At 45.0% G+C, this 26,348-nt stretch overlaps 2 protein-coding genes across 2 annotated transcripts; both read left to right on the forward strand.

The window, feature by feature from the left end:
• Positions 1-205: 205 nt before the first annotated feature.
• On the forward strand, positions 206-5,000 carry LOC120640585. Its single transcript, XM_039916460.1, has 9 exons — positions 206-654; positions 1,503-1,592; positions 1,740-1,886; positions 2,246-2,362; positions 2,471-2,608; positions 3,213-3,461; positions 4,130-4,235; positions 4,317-4,521; positions 4,625-5,000. Coding segments are annotated over exons 4-9 (807 nt in total). The 5' UTR covers positions 206-654; positions 1,503-1,592; positions 1,740-1,886; positions 2,246-2,360; the 3' UTR covers positions 4,732-5,000.
• Positions 5,001-11,812: 6,812 nt separating this feature from the next.
• LOC120640586 lies at positions 11,813-20,196 on the forward strand. Its single transcript, XM_039916461.1, has 6 exons — positions 11,813-11,903; positions 12,639-12,888; positions 12,992-13,190; positions 13,473-13,554; positions 13,659-13,909; positions 19,582-20,196. Exons 1-6 carry the CDS (start codon positions 11,828-11,830, stop codon positions 19,969-19,971), a joined length of 1,248 nt encoding a protein of 415 aa, XP_039772395.1. The 5' UTR covers positions 11,813-11,827; the 3' UTR covers positions 19,972-20,196.
• The last annotated feature ends 6,152 nt before the right edge of the window (positions 20,197-26,348 follow it).

Here is a 26,348-nt window from a genome sequence, read left to right on the forward strand (position 1 = left end):
CCATGCCACTCCAATTTCTTGAAATTGGATCTCATGTTGAAAATCATGCCATTGAGTGGCATGATTTTCAACATGACACCCAAATTCACGGAGTTGTGGTGGCATGAATCGAATTTTCCCAACATCAAATAGGTCTCGTTTTTGCGTTACCGCTGTTGGAGACCGGGTAGTTTTACGTTACATGGGCTTTTCCTGTACGCCACCCAAACATCAAATAGGTCTCGTTTTTGCCTTGTGTCTGTTGGAGACAGTCTAAGCTGCAGCCATGGAGGAGTCGGGGGGCGGCAACCGCCGCCGCCGGCCGCCCACACCCATGGAGGAGGATCCTGTGCAGCGGGGCCCGATCACCCAAGACGAATCCCGTTTCGGGGCCGGTGAGAGCGGCCTCAGCCGCCGCCGGCGGCAGCGGCGGCGGCGGCCTCGGCGATCTGGGACCCACTCCCAGTCCCAGGCATCCTCCTCCGTTGCGCCGCCGGTGGACGGCGGTGCCGCCGATCCGGACTCTCCTACCGGTCTTCGTGTTGTTTTTAGCGACGGGAGGATCCACGGTGTGTACACCAGGGAGTTCCTCAGGGAGTACCTCAGCAGCCAAAGTCGTCAGCGGCCTGAAACCCGCTCTCAGGCGCCATCCTCCTCGTCTGCACCCCGCTCCGAGTGAGTTTGTTTCTTCCAATTCCGTTGCCCTAGGCCATCTCGTCTGAATCTACCAAGAACAATGTAGAATTTCTTGTAATTTCACAACAAATCGGTGCTGCAATGGAGATTTCAAATTGAGCAGGGACGCTGGATGCAAATCACCATTTCTTGCCACACAGATATCTCCTGGACTGTAAAATTGCCTGAGCATTTAGGTTCCCTTGCCCGGTTATGATGTTGGAAAATATCCTGCTAGATTTTGTTACCAAAAAGATCACTTTTTTTTTTGTTGATGAGCAGATTGTTCCTCTTTGTAATCGGTTTCTGTTACAAGAAGTAGAGAACCATTTCACACTCTAATTCAAAAACTAGCAGATTGGCTCGAACTGCAAGAAACAGAATGTATTGTGCACTGTACTACAACAAACACATAACATAGCAAATACAACGCATATCTTTTTTTTTGAGAAGAAATACAACACATATCTATTCTCCTTATGTCCGCCCACGTGACAACCTTTCCCTAGAACCTTAAAACTTGCTAAACAGCAGCCTGGGAATTTTTAGAGGATTAAAATGCTTCATGTCTCTTTTTGAGGGATTCTAGGACTTTCTGTGTGGTGTAAGGTTCATAATTGCTGGCAAATGTTGTGCAATGAGCGTCTTTCTGTCTTAATTGTGAGGAACAGAGGAAGTGTTGGTTTCTTGAAGTGTTTGGTTGGAAAGCTTTTTGTTGTCCCCTTCAAATTAATGCTTTATCTTTGAAAAAACTGAACAGACAATAATGAGCATTCCATGGTCAATGATCAACATGGTTTGTTGTTGTTAGTAATCTTAACAAAAAGTGCCAATTCCTACATGAACAGTCATCCTGGAGCTGAAGGGGGAACCCGTGTTCGACAGAGTGTTCTCTATTCAGACCGGCCAAGGCGGTCTCGACCCAGAAGACAGACGCCGTAAGGGTCATAATTATTATTCTTTTACCTTTATTTATTTATTTATTTATTTATTATTATCTGGCTTTTGTAATTATTTTTGTAGAATCCTTTCTTCTGCCTATTCTTTTGGCTGAGCAGTTTTGTTTTGTAAAATGATTTGCTTAGGGCTGAAGAGCATCCTGGCATCGTGAGTAGCAGTGAGCTTGGCAGGCTAGTTACAGATTCACCAACATTTGAGGCGTTGTCGTTGATTGACTCACCACCGTTAACCCCTCAAACAACTGATGCTGAAGAGTCTGATAATGATGAAGCGTATGTATAATTGTTGTATTTGTTTATCTCCACTGATATTTGTTATCTAAATTTAATGATAAGAAGTTACAAAGTCTCGAAGATGACCTTTACATGTAGATGCTCTAATTAATAGTTTGAAAAAATAATAGACCAACATATGGTTAGTGCGACACCATAAAATCAAGAACTGGACCTCACATGATTTTTTCTGTAATTTATTTTGCTAATGTCTTGAGACAAATGTTTAGTCCTTTTGTTGTATTACAGATTTTATCACAAAAATGTGAACAAAGGATTATGTCTTATCTTTAAAGAAAATAGATTGGAAAATAGATGAGATTAGCACATTGCACCTAAACATCTTGTCATGTTTACAGGCCCCCTGAACATGTAAGATCTGGATTTGGATTTTGAATTCTTGGTCCACAGACTCTTCGCTGTTCAGCCCGTCCACCCCGCCCGAAGTGGTCCGGAGGTGTACGCGGGCAGGGAATGTAACTGTTCAGACTTATTTCCCCTTTTTTTAATAAAGTTTTTGCTTGTATTGTAGTAACTAGTTATTTTATTTATGTTGTCATAATGGGGTAATATATTTTGATCAGGCTTGAGAAGCATGCCGGTGATGCAAACAATAGCGAGCTTGTTCAATCGATTACTGATTTGTCAAGATCTGAGGCACTGTCATTGACTGTCTCATCTTTTTCAACATCTGAGAAGCCCACAGAAGATTCAGATGACGAGTAAGTACCATCTTTAATGCTTTGAAGTTGTATACTACTATTTTGTTATTTGTTTTTTGAAGTTTTAAATGTAGTATTACTAGCAAGAAGCCTTCAAGAACTAGAATTTAACCAAACATGCATGCGCTGCATAACATAAAAAACAATTAGGTGGCATGCGATTACTGTAGCATAAAAAGTTCAAGCAGTGTAAATCATTTGGCATTAAAATTTGTATACCAAATGGTATTACTAAGTGTCTATCTGGTTAGAACCAAGTTCAAAACATTTTCTAGTGTAATACCAGAAGGCATACAGCATTGAAGTAGTAGAGTAGTTTTACTGCTAATCAGGGTGCATAATAACACAAGGGGCTATAATAGCAAACATTATCACATTGTCAGGTCACTGTTCACTCCTCTCTATCTACTAGTGTATAATATGTAACTCTCCTGAGTATTCAAGAACAAAAATTAAAGCACCCATGTCTTCTTTTGCTTTCATGAAATTAGAAATGAATTCACTTGCTTCATTTCTTCACTTGATAGTTTCATAACTTTTTGGTCTAATTTTTTAACACTAATATTTTGCTTACTTGTAACCTTATGAGCATGTTTTTCTTCAGTACGGAAGAGGAGTTGCGCTTGCTTGAGGAATACTTTGATGCGCATCCTCCTACCAGCATCAGTCAAGCTTTTGATGAACTTGAAGCTGCAAATCATGCTGCGCTTACTTCCCTAGCTGCCGAGTGGGGTATTGAGCCACCACCGCCATTATCACCACCAAGGAGGCAATTCCTAGCTGATCAAGAACAACAAAAGATGTCTACTGCAGTTGCTCATCCTCAGCATAGTACAGTACCCAGAAAACTAAGGTAGAGGTTCCAAACAAGGTCTCCAGTTCTCTCTCATCATAACCCCCAATGCTTTCTCGTGCTTATAGTTGGTAACTTGGTATTAATTTGATTTGATCTAAGCATTTTCATTTTTATTGTTAAAGTTTTAATATAATGGTTTATTGATATATCTACAGGCTAACACCTGCAGGGGTACTAAAGCCTGTGGTTTTACTTTGTTTTGTCAGTTGGAAGTATAATGTTTGGGAGGGAAACAGGATATGTGTAGGGCTGTAAACTGTCCAAAAACCCCTTATGGTACACATTGATATATTGTACCCTATATTTTTCTCGGGAATTATTGAGATGATGCTGATAGTATCAATACATGGGTGTCATTTGCTCTACACCCATGGGTCCCCCCCCCCCAGTGCCTCTTTCTATGATGATGAAATGTATTGCAAGACTTGCCAAATGGTAGTTTTTAATGGAGTTGTATATTTGCCAACATTTGAACTTCACTGTGCAATGGGTGTACTTAGTGTTTTCAAACATCACATTGATTTTTTTCATACGTCCAGTGCAGCTTACTGATTTGTACGCTGTTACAAACATTTTTTGGTTGACAAAATATTTATTTTTGTATACATCTTATCATGATATGTCTTGTAAGGAAATGTCGATCACAAATTTGTTGTGAAATTCAGACAGGAAGCTTCAGATGAAGAAATTGTTGAGAATGCAAAGAAATGGATGCGTGACGAGGTAGCACTGGTTTTCGAAGACTACATTGGAAGAAGAGACGATCTCAAGGTACACATTGCTATAAATAATCTGATTCTTTTCCAAACTGCAAGAAGTATGTTCTGCTAACTATATATTGATTTGTTTCAGATAGTTGACTACCACCTCGACGAACTTTGCTACCAGTGTGTCAGTGTTGAGGATTACCATAACATTTTCCACCACTATAACTTTACGGTGAAGTTGAAGAAGGTTAACTCAGATGATTGGGTCAGTGCATTGTACTTTGCAGAAGTGAAGCAGATGTTTGGGAGAAAATCCTATTTCTGTTGCCGGTTGGAGCCGAATGAAAATGGTGTGTTTGCAGAAACAATTAGGAAGCAAAATGTGATTAAATTGTTATAATACATTTTACTTATGGTGTTCTAATACAATTTGTTGGTTATTGTTCTCACCAGGTCATTGCAATGCATGTCAAAATCAAGGAGTGAATGACCTGAGGCACCCAGCTACTCGTGGCTTTACTGGTGGTGGGTACGGTTTATGGTATCCAGATGAATTTTGACAAAGCTGGAAGCTGTTTAGCCAGACGGTTTCAGATGTTATCTGTTAGCTTGTTGGAATTTGTATGTTGCAATCGTCAAGGCTGTACATTTATGGTCCTATTTTTATTTTTGTTCATAACCAGTATTAGATGCCTATAGTAGGCAATCGTTTCCTTTTGGGTTAGTTATATGCATGCCATTGTAAGTGGTTAGATTGGGTGAAATACCACTACTATGTCCACCTATTTGCAACCATACTGGTATAATTCTATCTTTATTTGAGATGTCATTTTGTACTTTGCGGTGTTGGTCCCACTATTATTTACCTACAAATTTCTCCACTACTTTTCAATCTCGCTTCAACTCCATTATCCAGAGCTTTAAATCACATGCAAAATTGCAACTTCATTTCATACAAATGCTGCTTCATCTCACGTATCTGTAGCTTCATCTTACCACTGTTAGTCACCAACCTGCTCATCCATCTCACTCTCACGGTCTCACTTATCTGAACACAACTGAATTGCATCCGCTGCTTCATTTTGCATTGAAAGTTGGGGATGCTACAAACCTATATATTTATCATATTCATCTTCCAACTAAAAATATCCACAAGTCTTGTCATTTTTGCAGCATGACCCACCAAATCACCCCAATGCAATCCTCAAATAAAGCAACAAACTTGAAGCAATCCAACTAACCTTTAAGTTGTCAGGTCACTTGTAAAAGAGATCACATAGAGTGATAGGGACTCTGATCGCATGCTCTAGAAGCTTGACCACATAGAGACCACATCTCAAACAATCAATCCGAGAGCTACCTCTACGCATGACATCGGCATGCTGCTCCCCGAAGTGGTGCGTCAATCACCAAGTGCCATTGGAGAAGTTGAGAAGGTAGCGGTGGCGGTCCTAGGCGAAACAGAATAGCAGCGATTGAAGAAGAAAGAGAGAGCCAACACTTTGAGTCCCATCGTAAAAATGGAAAAGTTTAGGCAACACGAAAGTGCATAGGCTAGCACATGAGCCTGTCGACATGGGTGTAAGAAAGTGCTCTATCTCAAATAAAGAGTGAAATTGTAGCATTATGGTTGAAAAAAAATAGATGAATCAGCATATTATTCTTTGAATCTAGCCAACTATAATAACATGAACCAAATTATATCTTATTAAACATCTCATTCATTGGATGCAGAAAAATTATTTCTAAAAATTGAACCTTTTCAAAAGCAGTTTTCAAAGAAAAAAATGGTTTATCGTAAAAAATGGTTTAGAAAAGGGCCATATGCAAAAACACACACCCCCGCTGTCCGCTGCGACACTTACTAGTTCGCGTCTCCCTGCCCCCAAGCAGCCTTGCGCTGGTGGTTGCGGGACGAGAGCACGCCGGTGGTTGCTGGGCAGCTCTACCTGCAGCCTAGCAATGGAGAATCGAGAAGGTCCGAATGGTCGTCGGGGCGGAGGGTGCCACGGCGAGGCGGCCCGCGGTGGAGGTCGAGGCGGTCGCCGAGGAGGCAAGCACAACTACGAGCAAGGAAGGGGCCCGGGTCCTGCCGCAGCCGGCGACCCGCAAGGAAGGCCTCGCAACGGCGAGGAAGGCTGGGGCGGTGGCCGAGGGAGGCACAACGGCGACGAAAGCCCCCGCCTTGGGGTCACAGCTGGCGAGGGAGACGGCGATGAAGGCTGGGGCGGTGGCCGAGGGACGCATAACGGCGGCGAAAGCCCCCGCCTTGGGGTCCCAGCTGGCGAGGGAGACGGCGAGGAAGCAAATGCCAGCGGCGGTGGAAGCGCTGGAGGCAACGCCGAGCAAGCAAGACTCCGCCTTGGAGGCCCGGGCAATCAGTCCGTGCAGCAAGCGACGAGCCGCCAGCGGGATGGTGCCGCAGGGGATGATGCAGGCTTTCCCCAGCAGGATGGAGTCAGGCCGACGGCCGACGGCCGGTGGCAAGTCAGGCCGGACTGCAAGGAAGGAAATGCCAGCGCTGGAGTAGACCTGGGCGGCGCGTCGGCGGCAAGAAAGCATCCAGCCGCCTGCTCGACAGTGGAGTCTGGGGAGAAGAAACGGGCGCTGCCGCCGCCTACCTCTGCACCGTTGCTGCCATTGAGCAATTTTTTATCAGAGGCTTTGCTTTCGTGGACAATCAACGATCTGCTCAACGATGATCTCTACATTGGCAAGGTACTCCTGTCTTTGCTTTTCTTTTTGAACTAAGAGCAGGAGCACTTCTAATTTCGTTTGAGAGGACGAAGCAATTCAGAGTTACAGACTTATAGTAGATTGCGATTACATATAAATTGATATCACTCAAGCATACCGAGCTGACCGGAAAGCCTGATAGCAAGCAGTTTAGAAATGATCTTTGCGATGCTGCTAGTCAGGCTGATCAGTCTGAAATCCGACAAACTCTTAGCTATCGGTGATTTGGGTATTAGGACAATATTTGTTGAATTGAACAGATTGAAATGCTGGCCATTTGGTTGTAGAAAAATTGGAATGCAAGCATGAGATCCTCCTTGATGATCTGCCAGCGAGATTTCAAAAAACTTCCCAATTAACCCATCCGGCCCTGGTGCCTTTCTGGTTGTATATCCATGAACACCTCTCTAACTTCCTCCTCTAATAACTTGTCTTCCAGACTGTCAAGGTCGTGCCTCTGAATATGCAGATTATCCCAATTCAGAGTTACTTCTCGGCTCCTTGTATTACCTAGCAATGGTCTGGAATGTTAATGCACTGCCCTCTAGTCCTCTTGTAGATGCATCGTGCCATGTTCAGTTTCAAGACTCTGAATGAAGTTCTTTCTTCTGATTCCATTTACACCCAGGAAGGAAAACTTGAAATTTACATCCCCAGCCTTAATGTAAGAGATTGTAGATTGATGTCTTGCTTGCAGTTTTTCAATGGCAGTCATAGCGAGGAATCTGTTCTCGAGTTCCCTCTTAATTAAGATGAGTCTCTTCTGGGCTTAACTGTCTGCACTCTTGCACAACGTCAAAATCCAGATCAATTACTTCACAGCTGTCAGCAGAAACCTTGTTGTTACCAACAGCTGCTGGAGCTATGTTAAGGCCAACCTGGGCCATAGCGGCATACGAGGTTATTAACACGATGAAACGTTGAAATGATGGAGGGAAAATTTTGGCGTTTAAACGAACGTTTAAACGTCGTTTTAAACATATTTGAAAATGGCAGAAGTATGAATCGATGAAGGGAGAAAAGGCAAAAAGGAAGAAAGAGAAGGAGGAAAGGTAGAAGAGGGGAACGGCCCAGCCCACTAAGCCCCTCGCTGCCCCCCAGCCCGCTCCCACAGTCCCACCCAGGCCCCAGCCCACTCAGGCACTCACCCCTCTGACTCTCTCCCCTCCGCTCCGCCCCTCAGGTCGCCCGCGAGTCGCGCCGCCGCTGCTCGCTTGCGCCGACGCCGCCGCGGACGACGGATGCTCCTTCTCTCAGATCGAACCCACGCCGCCGCCGACTCTCCCCTCCGCCCCTCACTCAAGCTGCCGCCACTCCTCTCCGCCCGTCGCTCGCGCCGCCGACGCACCCCTCCGCCCCTCGCTCCCGCCGGCGGCGGCAGACAGGGACGAGGCGGCCGGCGGACAGGGAGGAGGCGGCCGGCGGAGGGCGGACAGGTAGGAGCTCATCTTGATCTCGATCTGGACAGTGGCGCCCCGAGCGACGGCAGGCGGACAGTGGCACCCCGGGCGAAGGCGACCTTCGCCTTCCAGCGCCGGCGGACAGGGAGGCGGCGGGCGACGGTCAGGGAAGAGGCGCCCGGCGGAGAGGGAGGATGGCAGGACGCGCCTGGCGGAGAGGGAGGCCGCGGCCGGCAAAGAGGGAGAAGGCGGCCGGCGGACAGGGAGCCAGGGAGGACGCGGCAGGGAGGCGGCTTCGATCTCGATCTGGACAGGGGTGGGTCGTGGGGGCGATTGGGGGTCCTTGTTCTATGAATGGGAAGCCCCCTAAAATGCCAACCCTTCCTCGTTTCAAAGGTTTTCACGAGAAAACGTGGAAAACGAACGTTTAAACATGTAAAACGAATGTTTTACGCGATTTCGGCAAAACGTTCAAGCGTTTCAAGACTTAGAGACGTTTTTTCGTTTAAACGACGTTTAAACGACGTTTTCACGACGTTTTAATAACCAGGGCGGCATACCCCCCTGCTCTGCAAAAAGTTCTGAAGAAACTTTAGCATCTGGCACTTGCCATAGCCGTTGTCTCAATGTTCTAGGTTGTTAGCTCATAGCGGTGCAATGCTTATACTGCTAGTATATATGCAAGATCTAATATGCCTAATGTCAATTCTTTTGTCGATTCTTCTCCAGACCTTGACATGTTTGCAGTGATTGCTTTTTCACTCTAGTTATATAAAAGCTACATAGCACGAGTGAAATTTTATTTTTTAGCTTTATATAATATTTCACTTGTGCTATGTAGCTCTTATATTAGGATGAAATTGGCCCCTGGCTTTAATCCTAGCTCCGCCACCTGTTACTGATCAAAGATTTTGCCCAAATTCATAGTCACTCTGCTGTACCATGAAGCTTTGTGTGCAATCTTAAGAATGGGTTACGTAGGGACACCTGGTGGTTCCAAGTTTTGCTCACCACGTTCTGAAAACCCTGAATTTGCAGCCAAACGGTTCAAATCTAAACCCCTTGTAGCTAGCAGTATCACCCACTAAGAGCAACAGGCAGTGATCTGACACAAGAGATGATTAAGCCTGGAGCATACAATTAGATAATATAACTTTGTTGCTGTTAGTCAGTAATTTTCTAGAGGAACTACTGAACTCCAATTATAGCCCCTACGGGATGTAAAATATAGCAGAATTTGTTCTTTTTGCATGAGAAATTAACTGAATTGTTTTCTCTTATTAGGTGAATCATATTCCTTCCAAATTTGATTCGCCCAATCACTTCGTTGATGTGTATTCTGGGATCTTAATTGAAGAAACAAGATCGGCAACATGTGCAGCAATACAAAATCTTGCAGTAAGTCAATACTGTCAGCTGCTCTCAATTGGAGAATGCAATTCTCCATCTCTTTTCTATCTCGATGTGGACCTTCCAATGACAAGATCAGATGAAATTCAGTGCCATCACATGGCCAGAGATTTTGATGTATGCCTGCTAAGTTCTAGATGTCCTAGAGATTCTAATATTGACATTATGTCCTGTTCTATAGGACTAGTAGTAGGAATAGGTAGAGATGAAGATGCATCATTCCAGAAAAGTTTTCGAGTGTTAGTTCCACATTCTGAAATGCTCCAGCTAGATAAAATAAAATTTGTTATCTTTTTGACGAACATCAAATATAACATGGAGATAGCCAACATTCTCTCTCTTCAAGACGAGGGGAATCAAATTGCCATTCAAGCGCTTCTTGAGTTATCCAATAATGTATGTATTCATTCTCATCATTTGTTTGAATTCTATTATTAGAATGTGCTTTCCAGCCACCTTAACATTGTTTGCAATATAGGTTGAAAAAAGGTGTAAGATTTGTGTAGAATCACACAACTACAAAGATGATATGCTCTCAATGAACAAGAAACAGGGAGATGATGTGATTTCAAATCTTACATCAAGTGTAAAATGCATACATGAATGCCATACTGAGGTAGTCTGGGCTCCACCACGGAGTATGAAAGGATGCATTTCTACCCTCATGAAAAATTTCTTGAATTTGAGTTCAAGAGTGCTAATTTGTCTTCCTAGTGAATCATGCCTTGTTGACTTTCTGATGGATATAGAGGATTTCTTGGTACCTTCAGATCCATCTGGTGATGTTCTTGTGCTCAACAGCATTAGAGGGTTAGAGAACTGCAGAAAATTTGAGAGTGTCTTTCTGGAAAATAGATCTCATGAGCTATATTGTTGTGTGAAGCTGTGCAAGAGCTTGCTGAGAAGCATGTCTGCCTTCCTGGACTTGAGTGGATTTTATCACTCACCACGCTGCCCAAGTTCGGATGAATGTGAACGCTGCAGCAATCAACTCTTTCCATTCTCTGTCAAATTGTTTGCTGAGAGGTTCACGGACATCATGATCCATCTTTGCGATTATTTAGTTTACTTGGTCAGCAGTGGTTCAGCAATATCTTTGCTGGATGAAGATTGTGATAGCATTTTGGAACTGCTGCAGCTAATGAAACAACTTCAAGCCCTGTTACACAATAAGGATCTGAGACAGGATAAGGTTGAAGCAGAATTCAAACTTATTCTTGCTACTGATGCAGTGGACAGTGCTGACTGCGGAGCAAAGTTGCTGAATGAAACTAGGATGAGCTGTATAAGACTCATTGCTAAATTGAATAACTCACTGCAATTGGCTCAGCCGGAAAACAGGGATGACATTGACAAGATCTGTATTCAGCACTCTAGAATCATTATCACCTCCCTTGACTGCACGTGGAAGTTGCATGGACAAGGAATAGATGCATTTGATGTTTTGATAGTCAGTGGCGCCAATCAAATCAAAGCCTCGGATATGCTACTTCCACTTGCACTTCCCATACGGCATATCATCTTTTTTGGAGACCATCTTCATGTACAGGCATTTGTCCATAGCAAGGTGTGTACACTCCTCGCATAACTGTAATGTATTGCAGTATCAAGGACAAAAAAAAGGCTATCACATGTGAAAGAATTAACTATTATATACTCAAAATGATAACATAGAGAAGCATTTGTAGTTATTTGATGGTTTACATTCTTTTAGCTAGTTATAAAGCCTATGCTTATATATTCAGTACGTAATGTCATAATTGATGGCTATATCATTATATTTTCAAGCACTTACACCTTTGTGCCTTTATTTGTTGAACTTACATATTTTTAAACACCTTTGTGCCTTTATAGCTAAGTGGACCTTTTATGGTAATTTATAGATATGTGCAGAAGCTGGATTTGGCAGAAGCATTTATGAAAGACTGCAACTGTTGGTTCCAGAAAAGCAATCACTAACACATCAATATGTGCTGCATCCGTTGATGTTAAAGATCATGAATATTTATTTTTATAACGGAAGACTTAAATGTGGTGCAAATGACATATTGTTGGAGTCCAATAAGGAGTTTAAATCCAAGTTACTTTCATTATTGCGAATGTTCCTTCTATGGAAATCTCACACAGAAGAAAAGGCTATATCACTTCTGCTGCATTGTCCATCCTCCTGCAGCAGCTAAGTAAAGGTATATTTCTGTTCTCATGTGTGATAATAGTTTCATTTCAGATTCTATGTGTTATATTTAATATAGGTAAGTTTTTGTTGAGTGTGGGTAATTTATAACTCTGTCAACCAATGTTGTTCACCAATATTTTCCACCTGTGGGATGCTTCAATTGCCCATAACCTGTCATCTCACGCATTGTGTATGTGAATCCTGCTTTTGTATGAGTTGGCTTCCTGTGGGTCGAGCAGACCAGCCAAATCTGATGGCAGCTTAAATTAGGGAGTCTTATCATGGAAGTTCTATCTCTAGCATATCCAATATGTGCTTGTCCAATATCTACACCTTGACAGCTTATAAATTAGGGAGCCTTGGGTCATGGTTTGCCTACCCCAACTTGCTTGGGACAAAAGGCTATGTTGTTGTTGTTGTTGTTGGGTCATGATTCAATAAGCAAAGTAAATAAAATGATTTACCTCCTTAGATCTCAGTCCCTTTCTTTGTGCCACACAAACCAAGCCCCTAACATAGTGATTAATGTTTCTCAACTAATCATTCAGTAACATGGAAAAAATAAGCAGCCATAATATGGATGTATTGTTTAAACATCCTCTAGTTTTTTTGACACATATGATGCATCTATTCCAATATTCATTGTTCTTATTGAACTGCCTATCCATGGTTGATAACTGTTTCATTTCATCTAATTTATTTGGCTTAATGCCCTTCTCAGCTAATTTAATTGGCTTCGATACAGATCTGATAAATTTGGACAGAAAATTCAGTGTTTGTGTGGTATGTTTGTCAAGTAAAGAAACCAACACGGTTGGGGATCAGCTGAGAAGTATGTATGAGATGAATGATAGATTTGATCTGCAAGTGAAGTTAATTAGTAACTTGGAAGGAAATTTATTCGATGTGATAATGATATCAACAATTATTGAAGATGATGCTGAGCTTAATCATGTTAGTAAAAACAGTTTGAATGTAACTTTAACAAGTGCAAGGTAAGTGTCTACAGCTGACCTTTATCATGAACTTTGGTTTTGCTATTAAGAAATTTAATCTTTTTATCAAGTCATTAGTTGACAAATATTTACCTTCCTCCAGGCATTGCTGTTTTGTGGTTGGTCGATCCAAAACTTTGGTTAAGAGTGGGGGCATCTGGAAAGACTTGGTTAAGTATGCGAGGGATCTAGGAGTCATGAGGTTGGTTAATACAAACGAACTTACTGAGGTTATCGAAAAGTTTGAAAAGGATGATTCAGATCATATTAGTGATCCTAACTGCGCATTTTCAAGAAAAATGGTAAGTTAAATGTAAATCTTAGACATTTTCTTACTTAGTCTTAACTGTGGGCTTATTTTTTTACAAGTACTAAGCTGATGAGCTTTACTTGATAATTTAGAGAAAATCTAACAATTATTTTTTCAAAGAGTAAAAGTTTGAACTCTAACTTTGTGATTTGTATGGAAGTTTGATGGAAAACCACTTCCAAGTATCTGTTTTAATCTCTGCAATGTCTTTTTACATTTACCTTTTTTTTCTAAATATTTGGATAAATGACTAAGATATATAAAATTCCTACAGCCGCAAGAATTTACTTGGGTTGAAAGACCATATAGGACTAAATATATTTTGGCTCATGTTCGGAATCAGAAAGGCCAGCCTGGTATGTTACAATATCTTAAGATGATCTTTCTGTTATTATTTATGTTACTCAATACTTGCATTGTAATTGAATATTTGCACCTTTTTTTTGATCTTTACATGCAGATACCTGCACTTTTCAGTCAAGCTGTGGAGTTGTGGAATCGTTGATGAAATTACATAACGCCAATATGTCACCTCCTCAAGAGTGCAAATGGAACCTATCAGTGGATGATTTGAAGAACAAGTATGAAACAAGTATACGCAAGAAGTTGATGTCAGAGGAAAAAACTGACAGGGGCAAAAGGCGGCTTAAAGTTACATTGGAAAGCTTCAAAAGACATGGTGTTTTAGGCAGGAACAAAACTCAGACCAAGGTGAAATTTGCTTTTACTTCTATTGATAGCAATGATACACTGAAAATATTCACCTATTACTGAGAGGAAAGACCTGACAAAGACTCTCTACCAACACCTCGAGCTGTGCACCAGGGCAGTCCCCAAGCACCAGCCATAAACCATAAAAGAGCTTCTTCTCTAGCAAGATTCAAAGCCGCGACAATCTAGGGATCTCCAATCTAAAGAGCTTCCTCTCTAGCGACACGTCTACCCCTGGTGCGCTGTTCCTAGGCGCTGCCCCTCTTCTCCCCTTCGGCCCCTGGCGCTGATGTCCCTGGACTCATCTGCCGAGTCCGCCATGTTCGACATCTTCCTACTCACGGGCACCAGAAATCTGGGCGCCACGGGCAAAGACGCCTTGTCCACCATGGGCACTGGCACTCTCCCTACTATGGGCACTAGCACCCTACCTACCACTGGCGCCAGCACCATCGCCTCTCGTCCTTCGCGGTATGTGCTGACGATGTCCTAGCGCAGGGTGGTGGCAGGGGCGGCTTCATCCTCTACCTGGCGCCGCCAGCTGTCACTCACCCTTATGCCACCATCTCAAGTCAGGTCTCACGTCCCCATGACCCTGATGATGAAGAGCTCCAGCTACAATAAGTGGGCTTCCTTCTTCAAGTTCATGTGCGGCAAGTTCGGCCTCAAGCCGCACGTATGGCACAGTGCCACCGCACCCCAGCAACCCTGATTGGGATCAAGCGGACAACTGCCCAAGCTCTTTGGCTTGCCATCGAGGGCCTCTTTCGCGTCAACAAGCAATCCCGAGCCATCTTCCTTAGCCATGACTTTCACTCCATGACGCAGGGGGATTCTTCCATCACGAAGTAATACTAGCGCATTAAGAACCTCGCCGACACCATCCGTGACAATGGCCACCCCATCCAGGAGTCTCAACTAGTCTGAACCTTCTCCGTGGCATCAATCCCTGCTACTCCAACACCGCAACGACATCGCCAGCTCCACTACCGGCTGCCCCACCTTCGCCCAAGCTCGGGTCATGTTGGCCTTGAAGGAAATTCGGCTTGAGGCAAGCGATACCAACTCCACAGCTCACGTCGCGGGGACTGGATTGACCTCTTTCTCCAGCACCAGCCTGGGCGGGTGCCGCTCAGCCATCGTCCCCTTCCAGATAGGCGGCTCCCAGCAGAAAAAGGGCCCCGTTGGCGGCGGCAAGAAGTAGTGGAAGGGCAACAAGGGCGGTGACTTCCAGCAGGCGGGTGACAACTTCCAGCATGCGGGCGGTCCTCCTCACTTGTTCGGCCCATGGTTCTGTTTTAGCCGAGGCACGGGCGCCTGCGGCAATGCCACCCAACAACATCAGTCCGTCGGTCAATACGGCTTCGACGGCGGTAGGGGCTGGCACGCTAGAGCACATGGGCTCCTTGGGCCGGTTCCCTAGGCCCATACCGCCTTTGCTTTTCTCCATGTGTCCCCTCCGGCCCAAATGTGGGATCAGGGCGGCCTAGTCACTGCCCTCAACCATATGGTGCTGCAGAACGACAGCTAGGTTGTGGACTCCGGTGCTTTTGGCCACATGGCATCTTCTGATGGTATACTCTACTTCTGTCTCCCTTTCTCCTACTCTTTCATCACCGCAGGCAATGGTCAGAATCTACCCATCTCCTGTCGTGGCAACTCCACTCTCTCCACAACCACATCTAATTAAATTTCATCTCAATGATGTTATTATTGTTCCATCCCTCCCATAACCTGATTTCTATTTGTTAGTTTACTAGGGACAATAACTAAACTATAGAATTTGACGCCTTTGGTTTCTCTGTCAAGGATCCTTCCTCCAAACACGTGATGCTTCGCTGCAATCGTGCTAGCAACCTTTACACCATCCCACCAGCCGCCATCTCAACAACCCCTCACGCCGGCCTTGCAGTCTCCTTCAACATGTGGCACCTTCATCTTTGTCATCCTGATCCTGCCACCATCGACACACTTAGGAATAATTCCTCTATTTTTTGTAATAAAGGGAGTCATACCTTATGTCACTCCTCAATTAGGCAAACATGTGCGGTTACCTTTCTCTTCTTCTACTTCCCGCAGTAACACTCCTTTTGAGCTAGTGTATTGTGATGTCTAGATGTCCCCTATTGCTAGCATATCTGGTTGTCATTACTATCTTGTCATTCGGGATGATTTCTCCCATTTTTGCTACACATTTCCTATAGGTCACAAATCCGACGTTGCTAATCACATTGTCAACTTTTGCGCCTATGCCCAGACACAGTCCAACCTATCCGTTCGGGCCATTCAAGCGGACAATGGCACCAAGTTCATCAACAAGTCCCTTGGGTCCTTCCTGGCCTCTCGGGGTGTCCACTTATGCCTCTTGTGCCCGTACACCTCTCCATCGAATGGGAAAGCTGAATGTGACCTCCGCACCCTAAACAATGTGACCTGCACCCTCCTCATCCACTCCTACATGACCGCCATCTACTGGGCTCAGACCCTCACCACTGCCACCTATTTCCTCAATAGGCGCCCATGTTCTGCTATCCAGAATGACATCCCATACCGCCTTCTACACTCTAAGCCTCTCGAGTACTCTAACATGCACATTTTCAGTTGCCTGTGCTATCCAAACACCTCCGCCACGGCCAGCCATAAACTTGCTCCTCGCTCTACCGTCTGTGTCTTCCTAGGATATCCCTCCTCCCACAAGGGTTATTGTTGTCTCGACTTGTCCACTCGCAAAGTTTTTATTTTTTGACATGTTGTCTTCGATGAGTCCTGCTTTCCCTTCTCCTCCCACCGTACTCCAGCGTCTCAACTCGATTTTCTCCTATCGACACCTTCTGTGCGTCCTGCCGCAGCCTCGGTTGCTCTGTCTATGGATGACTGGACGTTGAGCAGCCGCGGCCATCACACACTATTTTGCAGGAACTTCCCAAAGACAATGCTGCCATCTTGGCATGTGGCACCGTCGTGCATCTAGCGCCCATGGCTGCACTGCCCCTGACCAGACCAGGCGGGTCTGTGCCAAGAAACAACGCCCCTGCCTCCACTCTAGGAATGCCTGAAGGTTTTGCCTCCTCTCCAGGAGCGCCAGGTGGTTCTGCTCCCTCCCACGGTGAGCACTGACCGGTCCTACCACCCCTACGACACGACTTCCACCTCGTCTATGGTCGTCGCCAGGCACCTATCCTGCATTGGCATCCGCCTCTCCACCTGAGCCACGTCTTCCCGGTCACACGCTCAGCGAAGGGAGTCATCCAACGCGTATAGGAACCTCAGCGCCACTACCTCCTCACCAGCACCATCACCGCTTCCGACGAAATACCGCAGCGGGTGGGCTAATGCCAACTAGTGTGCGGCCACGACCAATGAGTTCCAGGTTCTTGTCGACAACCACACCTGGCACCTCATTCCTCGACTCCTGGCGCCAATGTTGTGACGGGCAAGTGGATCTTCATGCACAAGTTTCACTCCGACGGTTCTCTTGCCCGTCACAAGCCACGCTGGGTGGTCTGCGGCTTTTCCCAGCGTCACGACATTGACTACGATGAGACTTTCAGCTCGGTGGTCAAACTGGAGACCATCCAGACAGTTGTCAGCATCGCCACCTTCCATGCCTAGCCGATCCATAAGCTGGACGTGTAGAATGCCTTTCTTCACGGTGACCTCGAGGAGACCGTCTATTGTCAGCAGCTCCTAGGTTTCGTGGACCCTGCTGCTCCTGATTATGTCTGTCTGCTTCAGAAGTCCCTCTATGGACTCAAGCAGGCCCCGTGGACGTGGTACTAGCAGTTCGACTCCTTCATTCGCCAGCTCGGCTTCATCGCCTCCACCTCCGACACCTCCCTCTTTGTTTATAAAGACGGTGCACGGGTTGTGTACTTGCTTCTCTTTATCGATGACGTCGTCATCATTGCCTCATCCTTGACATTGCTTCAGCACATCATGGCTCGTCTTATCTCGAAGTTTGCCATGACGAACCTCGGCGATCTCCACCACTTCCTTGGCATCTCCATCACGCGCTCTGCCGACGATCTGTTCCTATCCCAGCGACACTATGCTCTAGATCTCCTTAGCACGCTAGCATGATTGAGTGTCAATCTACAACGACTCCTGTTGACACTCATGCCAAGCTCTCGGCGACTGACGCCGCCAAGCTCTCCTAGAGTGATGGCTAGGAGTACATGAGCCTTGCAGGGTCTTTTTGATACCTCACCCTAACTCAACCCAACCTAGCGTACGCGATTCAACAAGTGTGCCTCTTCATGAATGATCCACGCGAGCCTCACCTCACGCTGATCAAGCGCATTCTGCATTACGTGAAGGGCACACTTTCCTTCAGACTTCACATTGGCACCAGCGCTATTCAGTCCTTGACTGCTTACTCCGATGCGAATTGGACTGGCTATCTGGATTCTCAACACTCCGCCTCTGTCTTATGCATCTACCTTGGCAACAATTTGGTTTCATCGTCCTCCAAGCGACAGACTACGGTTTCCAGATCTAGCGCTGCGGCTGAGTACCGGCTGTTGCCCATGCCGTCGTTGACTGTTGCTGGATCCACCAGCTTTTTCATGAGCTTCATGTTCCTCTCGCCTCAGTTACGGTTGTCGACTGAGACAATGTGACCGCTGTCTACATTATAGCCAATCCCATCCACCATCGGTGCACGAAGCATATTGAGATTGACCTTCACTTCGTCCGCGAGAAGGTGACATTGGGACAGGTTCGAGTCCTCCATGTCCTGTCCTCTCACTAGTTCGCGGACATCATGACGAAAGGGCTTCCAATTCAATTCTTCACTGTCCAGTTTTTACGTCTGTGATCCTCCCGCTGCGATTGCGAGCGGGTATTAGGAATTGTATAGTTGATTTATAGCTTTGCTTGTATGATGTATTACTTGTATACCAAGCCATATATAAGATGTCACCCCCTTATTAGGGTGTGTGATGTTTTCCCAATCCTATTCTCTACACATCCAACCAAGGAAGTTACATTTATATATATACTAGCACGTGAGAGTATTATGCTTGATGCCACCAATCCATTGAGAAGTAGGTTGATGCTAGTTTTATAAGGAATAACTTAGAGCATTGGTCCCTTTTAGTTTTAGTTGCAGATCTATGAGAAACTCTTGAAGAAACTGTTAAATGATAGCTACTGTACAGTGCCACTGCATGAAAATTGCCAAAGGGACAATTACATGTCTGATTTAGTGAGTTGTGAAAAAAAGATTGAGCGCCTGGTGATGAATAGAGCTGGTCTTAGCTGAAACGTCTTCATCAATGTTCTCTGGTCTTGGTTAACAGGTGACATCTGATATGGTCAAGAGGTCGATTTTGGGTTGGGGCCTTGGGGGTGATGTTGTGTTTTGATCCACCCGAACAAAATTCAGCCCATAGCAGTAGCTAAGTTCAGACCTGAGATCGGTGGGTTGTTTGTCTAAATATATTGTAGCGTTGTAAAGCTGCTAACTTGTAGCATTGTGTTCATTACCCTTGATCGGTTTCCCTTGAACTAGTTTCTCTGACGCACAATATGCTATATGTGTCTTGGGGTGAACAGCAAGGCTTATCCGTGCCCATTGTTAAACCCTGTTTCGTGTGTAAATACAACATAATAAATGATGTGCTGAGAGTTGCTGCTATAAAACTAATGGCATCATTGTCTATTTGTTGCAGTCCAGGATAATCAAGATCCTTTTGTATGAGGAAGTAGAGCCCAGCGAAACGGTGCGCTTGACGAAGCTGCTCGAGGAGGGGAACATCATGGTGGGACACTTCAGATTATCCTGGAACTATTTCACCCTGAAGCCGGACGAGGTGTACGCCTTCAACGAGAAGAAGGCTTTCATTCATCCCAAATCAAATCTGGTGGCATCACACGCAGTGATGATGGTCGGCATCGGGCACCAGCAGACCGGCCCCAAGCGCTTCCTACGTCACATGGTGATGCAGAACAGCGAAGGGAAGCTGTTTGGGATCAATGGTATCGGTAGGGTCAGGAAGAATAGCGTCAGAGGCTTATACCGGTTGGAGGTCGAGATACCCAAGAAGGGGTTTCTTGACTGATACGATACTTCGCCGGTCGACAGGTTGAGTGGCTTAGGTTTGGGCTCTCTGTTTGCAGCAACACGCAGTTAGGCCAGGAGTGACTGACTTACGTTTGTGGTTTCCAGACGACATTGCACCGTGGAATGGTACAGTGGTGGTGTAAATTGTAACGGTGTTCCATTGCAAGCACAATGGACGTGCTGCGGTGAGCAGAGTTCACTGCTGCAGCCGAAATTTTGTCAGGCAAAAGACAAATTTGCGATGAATTAAGCTGTGATGGTTACTATTTTGCTGAACGGTTATTCCCTTTGTGGTGGTCATTTAAACTATTCATGTTTTACTGCATTACCATTCTACCAGTCCAGGTGGATGCCCTCCTCTTTCGCATTCATCCATTCCTTTGATTAAAAAAAATGGGCGATTTCCTTGAGCCGGATGGGACCGGGAGCCTTGCGTTTTTGTTGGACAGTGTCGTGACTCGTGAGAGCGAAACCCATGAGAGAGATCATCCATTCAGTTACAGGCGAATTTGTTCAGTGATTTTAACTTGAATCCAACTCGAACTTATTTCTAGATCGGGTCGCCGCGCTGCGAACGTTGCACTATAAATCCATCACATCATATCGAGTTACATCTTCTCTCACAGTACGCACCTCAATGCACACTTTTTCCTACTCAATTCAATCCTAATGCACTATTTATTTGTGCAAATTTGGGGTCCACAAGCAGAAGGCCTCCCCGACCACAGTACAGCTCTGGCGGCGAGCGGGAGGACCGAGCGAGGGCGGTCTTTACGAGGCGGGCCGGCGGAGTGGCGCGAGGGCCGTTGCCGGGCGGCGCATTGAATGCAACGAGATTGACCGTATCTTCCCCTTGCCTTGCTAGGATTTGCTGTGTTGCAGGGGTGGAGTGGTCGTACAGTTCGAGAGAGAGAGATGCATGGCGGTGGTGGACTGGTGGTCCATGAATCCAGGATGCATGCCACAGCAAATCCTACTAGCTAGACAGTGGAATAAAGTTCTCTCAGGAGCTAAGAGCTGATAGGTACACAAATCGGCTATACAGGAGCTAAGAGCTGATAGGTACACACATCATCCACTCAAGATAGAAGTAATTCCAATCATCTTCCAAAAGTCTTGCACTGGCCTAGCCAAATAATAAAGATTTTTTCATGAACTACCAAGTTTCAAATTCCGTTGACCACGCATCCTCTTACAGAGCTTTGAATCCATCAGCTGTAATATATGTCTCTGAATCGGCAGCAGTCAAGAATCCAATGATTCAGTAATACTCGATTTAATATTCACCGTCATGAGCTTATGGACGCTGCCACGGCTGATATCGGCTAGGGCGCCGATGCCGATCTTGATGCGTCAGCCAATGCAGAGCCGAGGTGAGAACACAACAGCCTCCTTGATCAAATATCTATGCCGGACACAACCGATCAGGCTAACCATCCATTTGCTCTAAAGAAATAGCCATCGATGCCACTTTAAAGAAACGACTATCGGCTGTTAGTTTTTTGTAGTAACGAAAACTCCATATAGCCGATATTATTCTTGTTAGCCTCCTGGTCACTTCTAGGTATAACCCGCATGTACGTACATACGTGTGTATGACCTTTTCAATCTTTTTTGCTTCCACGCTGGAAGATGCCTGTCCTCATGATCATCGGGTTTGCCAATCTGACACACATAAAGCTCCACAAATGCTGCGCATCCTTGGCGATTGGCTTCCTCACTCTTGGCGTTGAAGTGGATACGGCGGTCGATAAGCACTGAAGATTTCATCTGACAGGTCCACCAATAAGTCCGGTCATTGGTTGTACCAAGTAGGACACTCGGCTTACCATCGGCCCCATGGGCCATGTTACCTCTGGCGCGATTAGCAATGCGGTGAGCAAATGGCGTGCCGAACCAGCCTTTCCCCAGGTAGACCACGTACACATATGTGACTTGCTTAACCAGTATAGCCTGATAGCCAATGTGGTCTATCGGCTTCTTCAAAGTAATTGCCATCAATTTAAACCACTAGAGTGAATCATCAGAAACAATTATCAACCCTGTATATGGATCACCAAAACTCTTTTCATCGGTTGTAGTCCTTCAATGAGAACGTTGTGTTGAATCACAAAAATAGTCGATATATCTTTGTTTCCATGCATGCAATCTTCAGCTTTGTAATAGCCGATGGAACTATATCGACAATCCAAGGACAAGAGTCAACAAGCACACGTAACAAGCCGATTGTCAACGGGCTGAAAGAAAAACAAAGTCATCGGCTGATGGTCACTGCTACACTCGTAGCTCCGTCCACCTGGATCCCATAAACTTAAGCAGAACCCCCGATTATACTCAATGAATATGACGGCCAATACTCTTGTACAATTTGTTACATCGTCTTTTCCAGTTGAAATAGTATATTGATTTAATTTACCTCTAACGAGCCGATGAATACTCCCATATCGTCTGCATGCTTGGCAATCATCAATAAATACGAGCCTTAATTCTTTGTTCTAGCAAAACATAAAAAACAGACATCTCCAATGATCTGCATTACACTGAACCATCGGCTGAGAAGCCGATGTTGATTGCTGACGAATATTTGGTATATGTATCGATGCCTCTGGCTGGCAGCTGTCTGTTTGATGTGGTTGATAATCCATCGGTGAAGGGGCTGATGTTTGCAGCTGACATCCGGCTGGCTGCAGTATCTGAACTGATGATTGAGTTGATGAAACTAACGACTGTGATGCCCAAGAGGCAAACTGTAGGCTCTGAGCTGCACTGAAACTAACGACTGTGATGCCCAAGAGGCAAACTGTAGGCTCTGAGCTGCACTGCTAGCTATTGCATTCTTTGTCCGTGCAACAGTCTCTGCATCATGCAGATTCATGCACTCACGAGATGTCCCCAAGGATGGATCTGGTACAAATTCAGTTGGGATGGTGAACGAACTTCCTTGCACCGATGAAGTAACTAACGGCGATGTGGTAGAACATACTAGGATATTCTGAGCTAAAGACAATGGTAATGGCTGCACGCTCACTCCAATCCCAGGGGTTGTACTTGTATTCCTTGCTGCTGCAGTGGTAAAGTCTTCGGGCTTTGGGAAGTCATGCATCTAAATCGCGTCGCCTTTCTCGGTAACTCTGAATGTTCTGAGACATGCCAGCTTATACTCTTCAACAGCCTTCTCGAACGCCTCCCTTTGATGTTGCTCGAGTTCATCTTCTATATCCCTGAGATTTGCTGAAGTTCTTTCTTTGAGGGGCTCCTTAGAACTCTACCTTTGCTTACACTGGCTCTATTTTTTAAATTCATCGGCCAATATTTTTACTCTGGGATCATCAACCCCTGACTCTTTGGTCATCTCAAAGGTCAATACTTTAGATTTCAGCAGTTCACTTTGATCATCAACCTCTGCAATGTTCCGCTGATAAATTATTGGCCCCAATTGTTGCATAATCGGCTGACAACTATCTGGTTGAAGTTGTTGCACGATCGGATATTGTATAATTGGCGACTCTGCCATCGGCTGCTGCACACTTAATTGTTGTGGCTGATAAATCGTCTGACAAATTGACATCTGTGGCGGATAATAATATGATTATTGTGGAATAGCCATTGACGGTTGATAATCCATGGACTGATAAACCGATGCCTGTGGTTGGTAACTGCCAGACTGTTGTGGCTGATAACTCATCGACGAACGACCCAACACATCTGGCTGATAACCGCCCAGTTGCCGTAGATGATGACCCATCAGTGAAGGGGCCGATGTTTGTAGCTGATAATTGGCTGGCTGCTGTAACTGATAAACCATTGGATGCAGTTGCAGAACCACATGCTTTGGCTGATGAACTGTTGGTTGTGATTGTTGAATCACTGACACCGGTAATTGATGAGCTATCGTCTGTGGAGCCGATGCATAATATTGATAGCTGCCTATCTGATACAGCTGAGCCGATGTTTGATGCTGAAAAACCATCAGTTGCGATGCATGAGGATTATATTGATGGGATAAATTGCCAGCAATTGTACCTTTAACCACACTATGTACTGTGTTTGACAAGCCATCAGATAAATTAATCATCGCTTGATGCATAGCTTGATCAATCACCTCCTGGAACTTAGTTGTATCCATTAGAAAATTCATGATGATAATTCAACTATCATGTCCCACCGAACGTGCCAAAAGATATGTTGACGCAAAAATCAACACAGTAAAGCCTGAGAGCACCGTTCGCCAAGCTCAGACTGCAATTTCTTTAAACCAAGCATGCCAGTCAATTTGACCTGTAAATTGACAAGAAATCGGTAAACGTTAAATTCGAGAGCGTATCGGCTGCATTTCCGAATGTCTCTCACACGGTGTATCGGCAAGCTCTGCCGATACAGAAAACGACAAAACAGTCGAAACAATCGATACAAGCGCGAAACAGTGTAAGGGGATGCGAACGCGTATTGGCAAGTGCAACTGATACAGAAAACGACAAATCGGCTAGGACAGTCGATACACACGTGTAACAGTGTAAAAGCTATGAATATGTGACTCAAACAAAGCTACTCGAAATACAACGCTTGAAACAGATCTAATCGGCTTTGTGATAATTTTGATGATATTACAATATTTAATAGCCGATTGAATGTATTCCAAGCTGTGTAGATTTGATAAAAGCTAAAATTATAGAAAAAACCTACAGATCTAGCAGATATCGATAAATTATGAATAAATCTAGATGAGACAACAGCAATGCGCCGGAAGTCAAAACCTATATAAAATTCGATAACTGTTGAATAGATCTAAACGAAGTAACAACGATACGCCCTTAAAATAAAGCTCAGATTTACTCGGTAAATGAACACTTACCAGCAAATCAAGTCGCTCGAATGTGATGCATCCTTGATTGGCTCGAAAGAACTCACAGAAAAGAAAATAGCGAAGTCGCCGACGAGAAAGTAAATTGCAAGGAAAAGTAGGGTTTGTTGATTAGTCATGTGATAAATCTTTTACAGAGACTAGGGGTACATATTTATACCCTAGACTAACTTGCCTGACAAGCAAAAATCTATACTAAAAGAAAATACTAACATACATGGACTCTATCTTCCCTTTCCGTAGAATCCTCTAGATTAAGCTTCTCTCCTATTTATCCGTGCCAACGCCGATCCGAATGTGTAACCAATTCTGATTGTTCCCACGTATCGCATGCAAGGAAAACACACATGCCGTATCCTCCTCTTCTTTATTTAATCACCTTTTGCTTGCACGTGTAATCTTGCCCCTTTCTTTATTCTGACCAGCTTCGCATGCACGCATTAACCTTCCTTCGTAGTTAATCAATCCGGCGACCCGCCTTTAATCATCTTGCATGCAAATTAGGAGCATCTCCCTAATGCATGTGCATGTGCGCCCGCCTATGTTTGCAACCTTCCGGAAAGGACAGACGCCGTCAGAAACTTGCTGATCGCTGTCTATGTACACGCCTGATCCTTCTTGTTGCCTGTAATTTCTGCGCACATATGCCAATAACTGATGATCTACATAATTCAGATTACATTGGATTTACTGACCAAAATCCGATGTCAACACTACTACTCTTTAATTTGTTTCGAACTGTAAGTGGTTTCATTTCTTTTCTTAATCAAAATTTTCCTATATTCTAACTAAGTCCATAGATAAACATCCAACCGACCATTCATATTCGTCCGGAACTTCACAGTACCACCAAAAATATAGTTTGATTAAGAAAGAATAAGTTTTCAAGGCATTGATATTGATAAAAGCGCCCCCCCTATGGATCTCGGTGGATTAAAGTGCAGGGTAAACAAGACCTCTACATGTTTACTAGTGTAAAAATAGAGAGATAAAAAAGAAGAGCTTGCTTGGTGCAAAGTCTCCCCATTTTGTGTACTAGTCGTCTTGGGTGCGGATTACGGGATTCGTGTCCTTGAGTCCACCTATACACAAACCCTTAGGGCATGACAGCGGGGCGATTCACCCCGTCTCTATGTTTCAGTTTTTGCAGAAAACACCCTGCCGACCAAGGAGACGGGCGAGGCCGTCGTCTTGTGAGGCGACGACGACGGCTCGTGCTCCCAGGCTCAATCGCCTGAAGGAGGGAGCGTTGTACGACGTCTTCGTCTCCAAGCAACGAGGTGTGGATCAGGTTGCAGGCGCGGGAGAATCCAACCTTCCACGCCAAAATCCCTGTCACCCAATGTCGAGCGCAACGACCGCGCTAGAGCTCAACTGCCCAGGTGCGCGACGGTGGTGCTGGACCCCGAGGGCGCTGCATCAGTAGGGAAGACTAGGGGCGGGGCGATGGCATCTTCCACAGTTGGTCGCGACGGCAACGGCAAGCCCCATCCCCTTCAATCGTGCCTCGTCGT

Source organism: Panicum virgatum, chromosome 7K (genome assembly GCF_016808335.1).
Source record: "Panicum virgatum strain AP13 chromosome 7K, P.virgatum_v5, whole genome shotgun sequence".
Classification (NCBI taxonomy): domain Eukaryota; kingdom Viridiplantae; phylum Streptophyta; class Magnoliopsida; order Poales; family Poaceae; genus Panicum; species Panicum virgatum.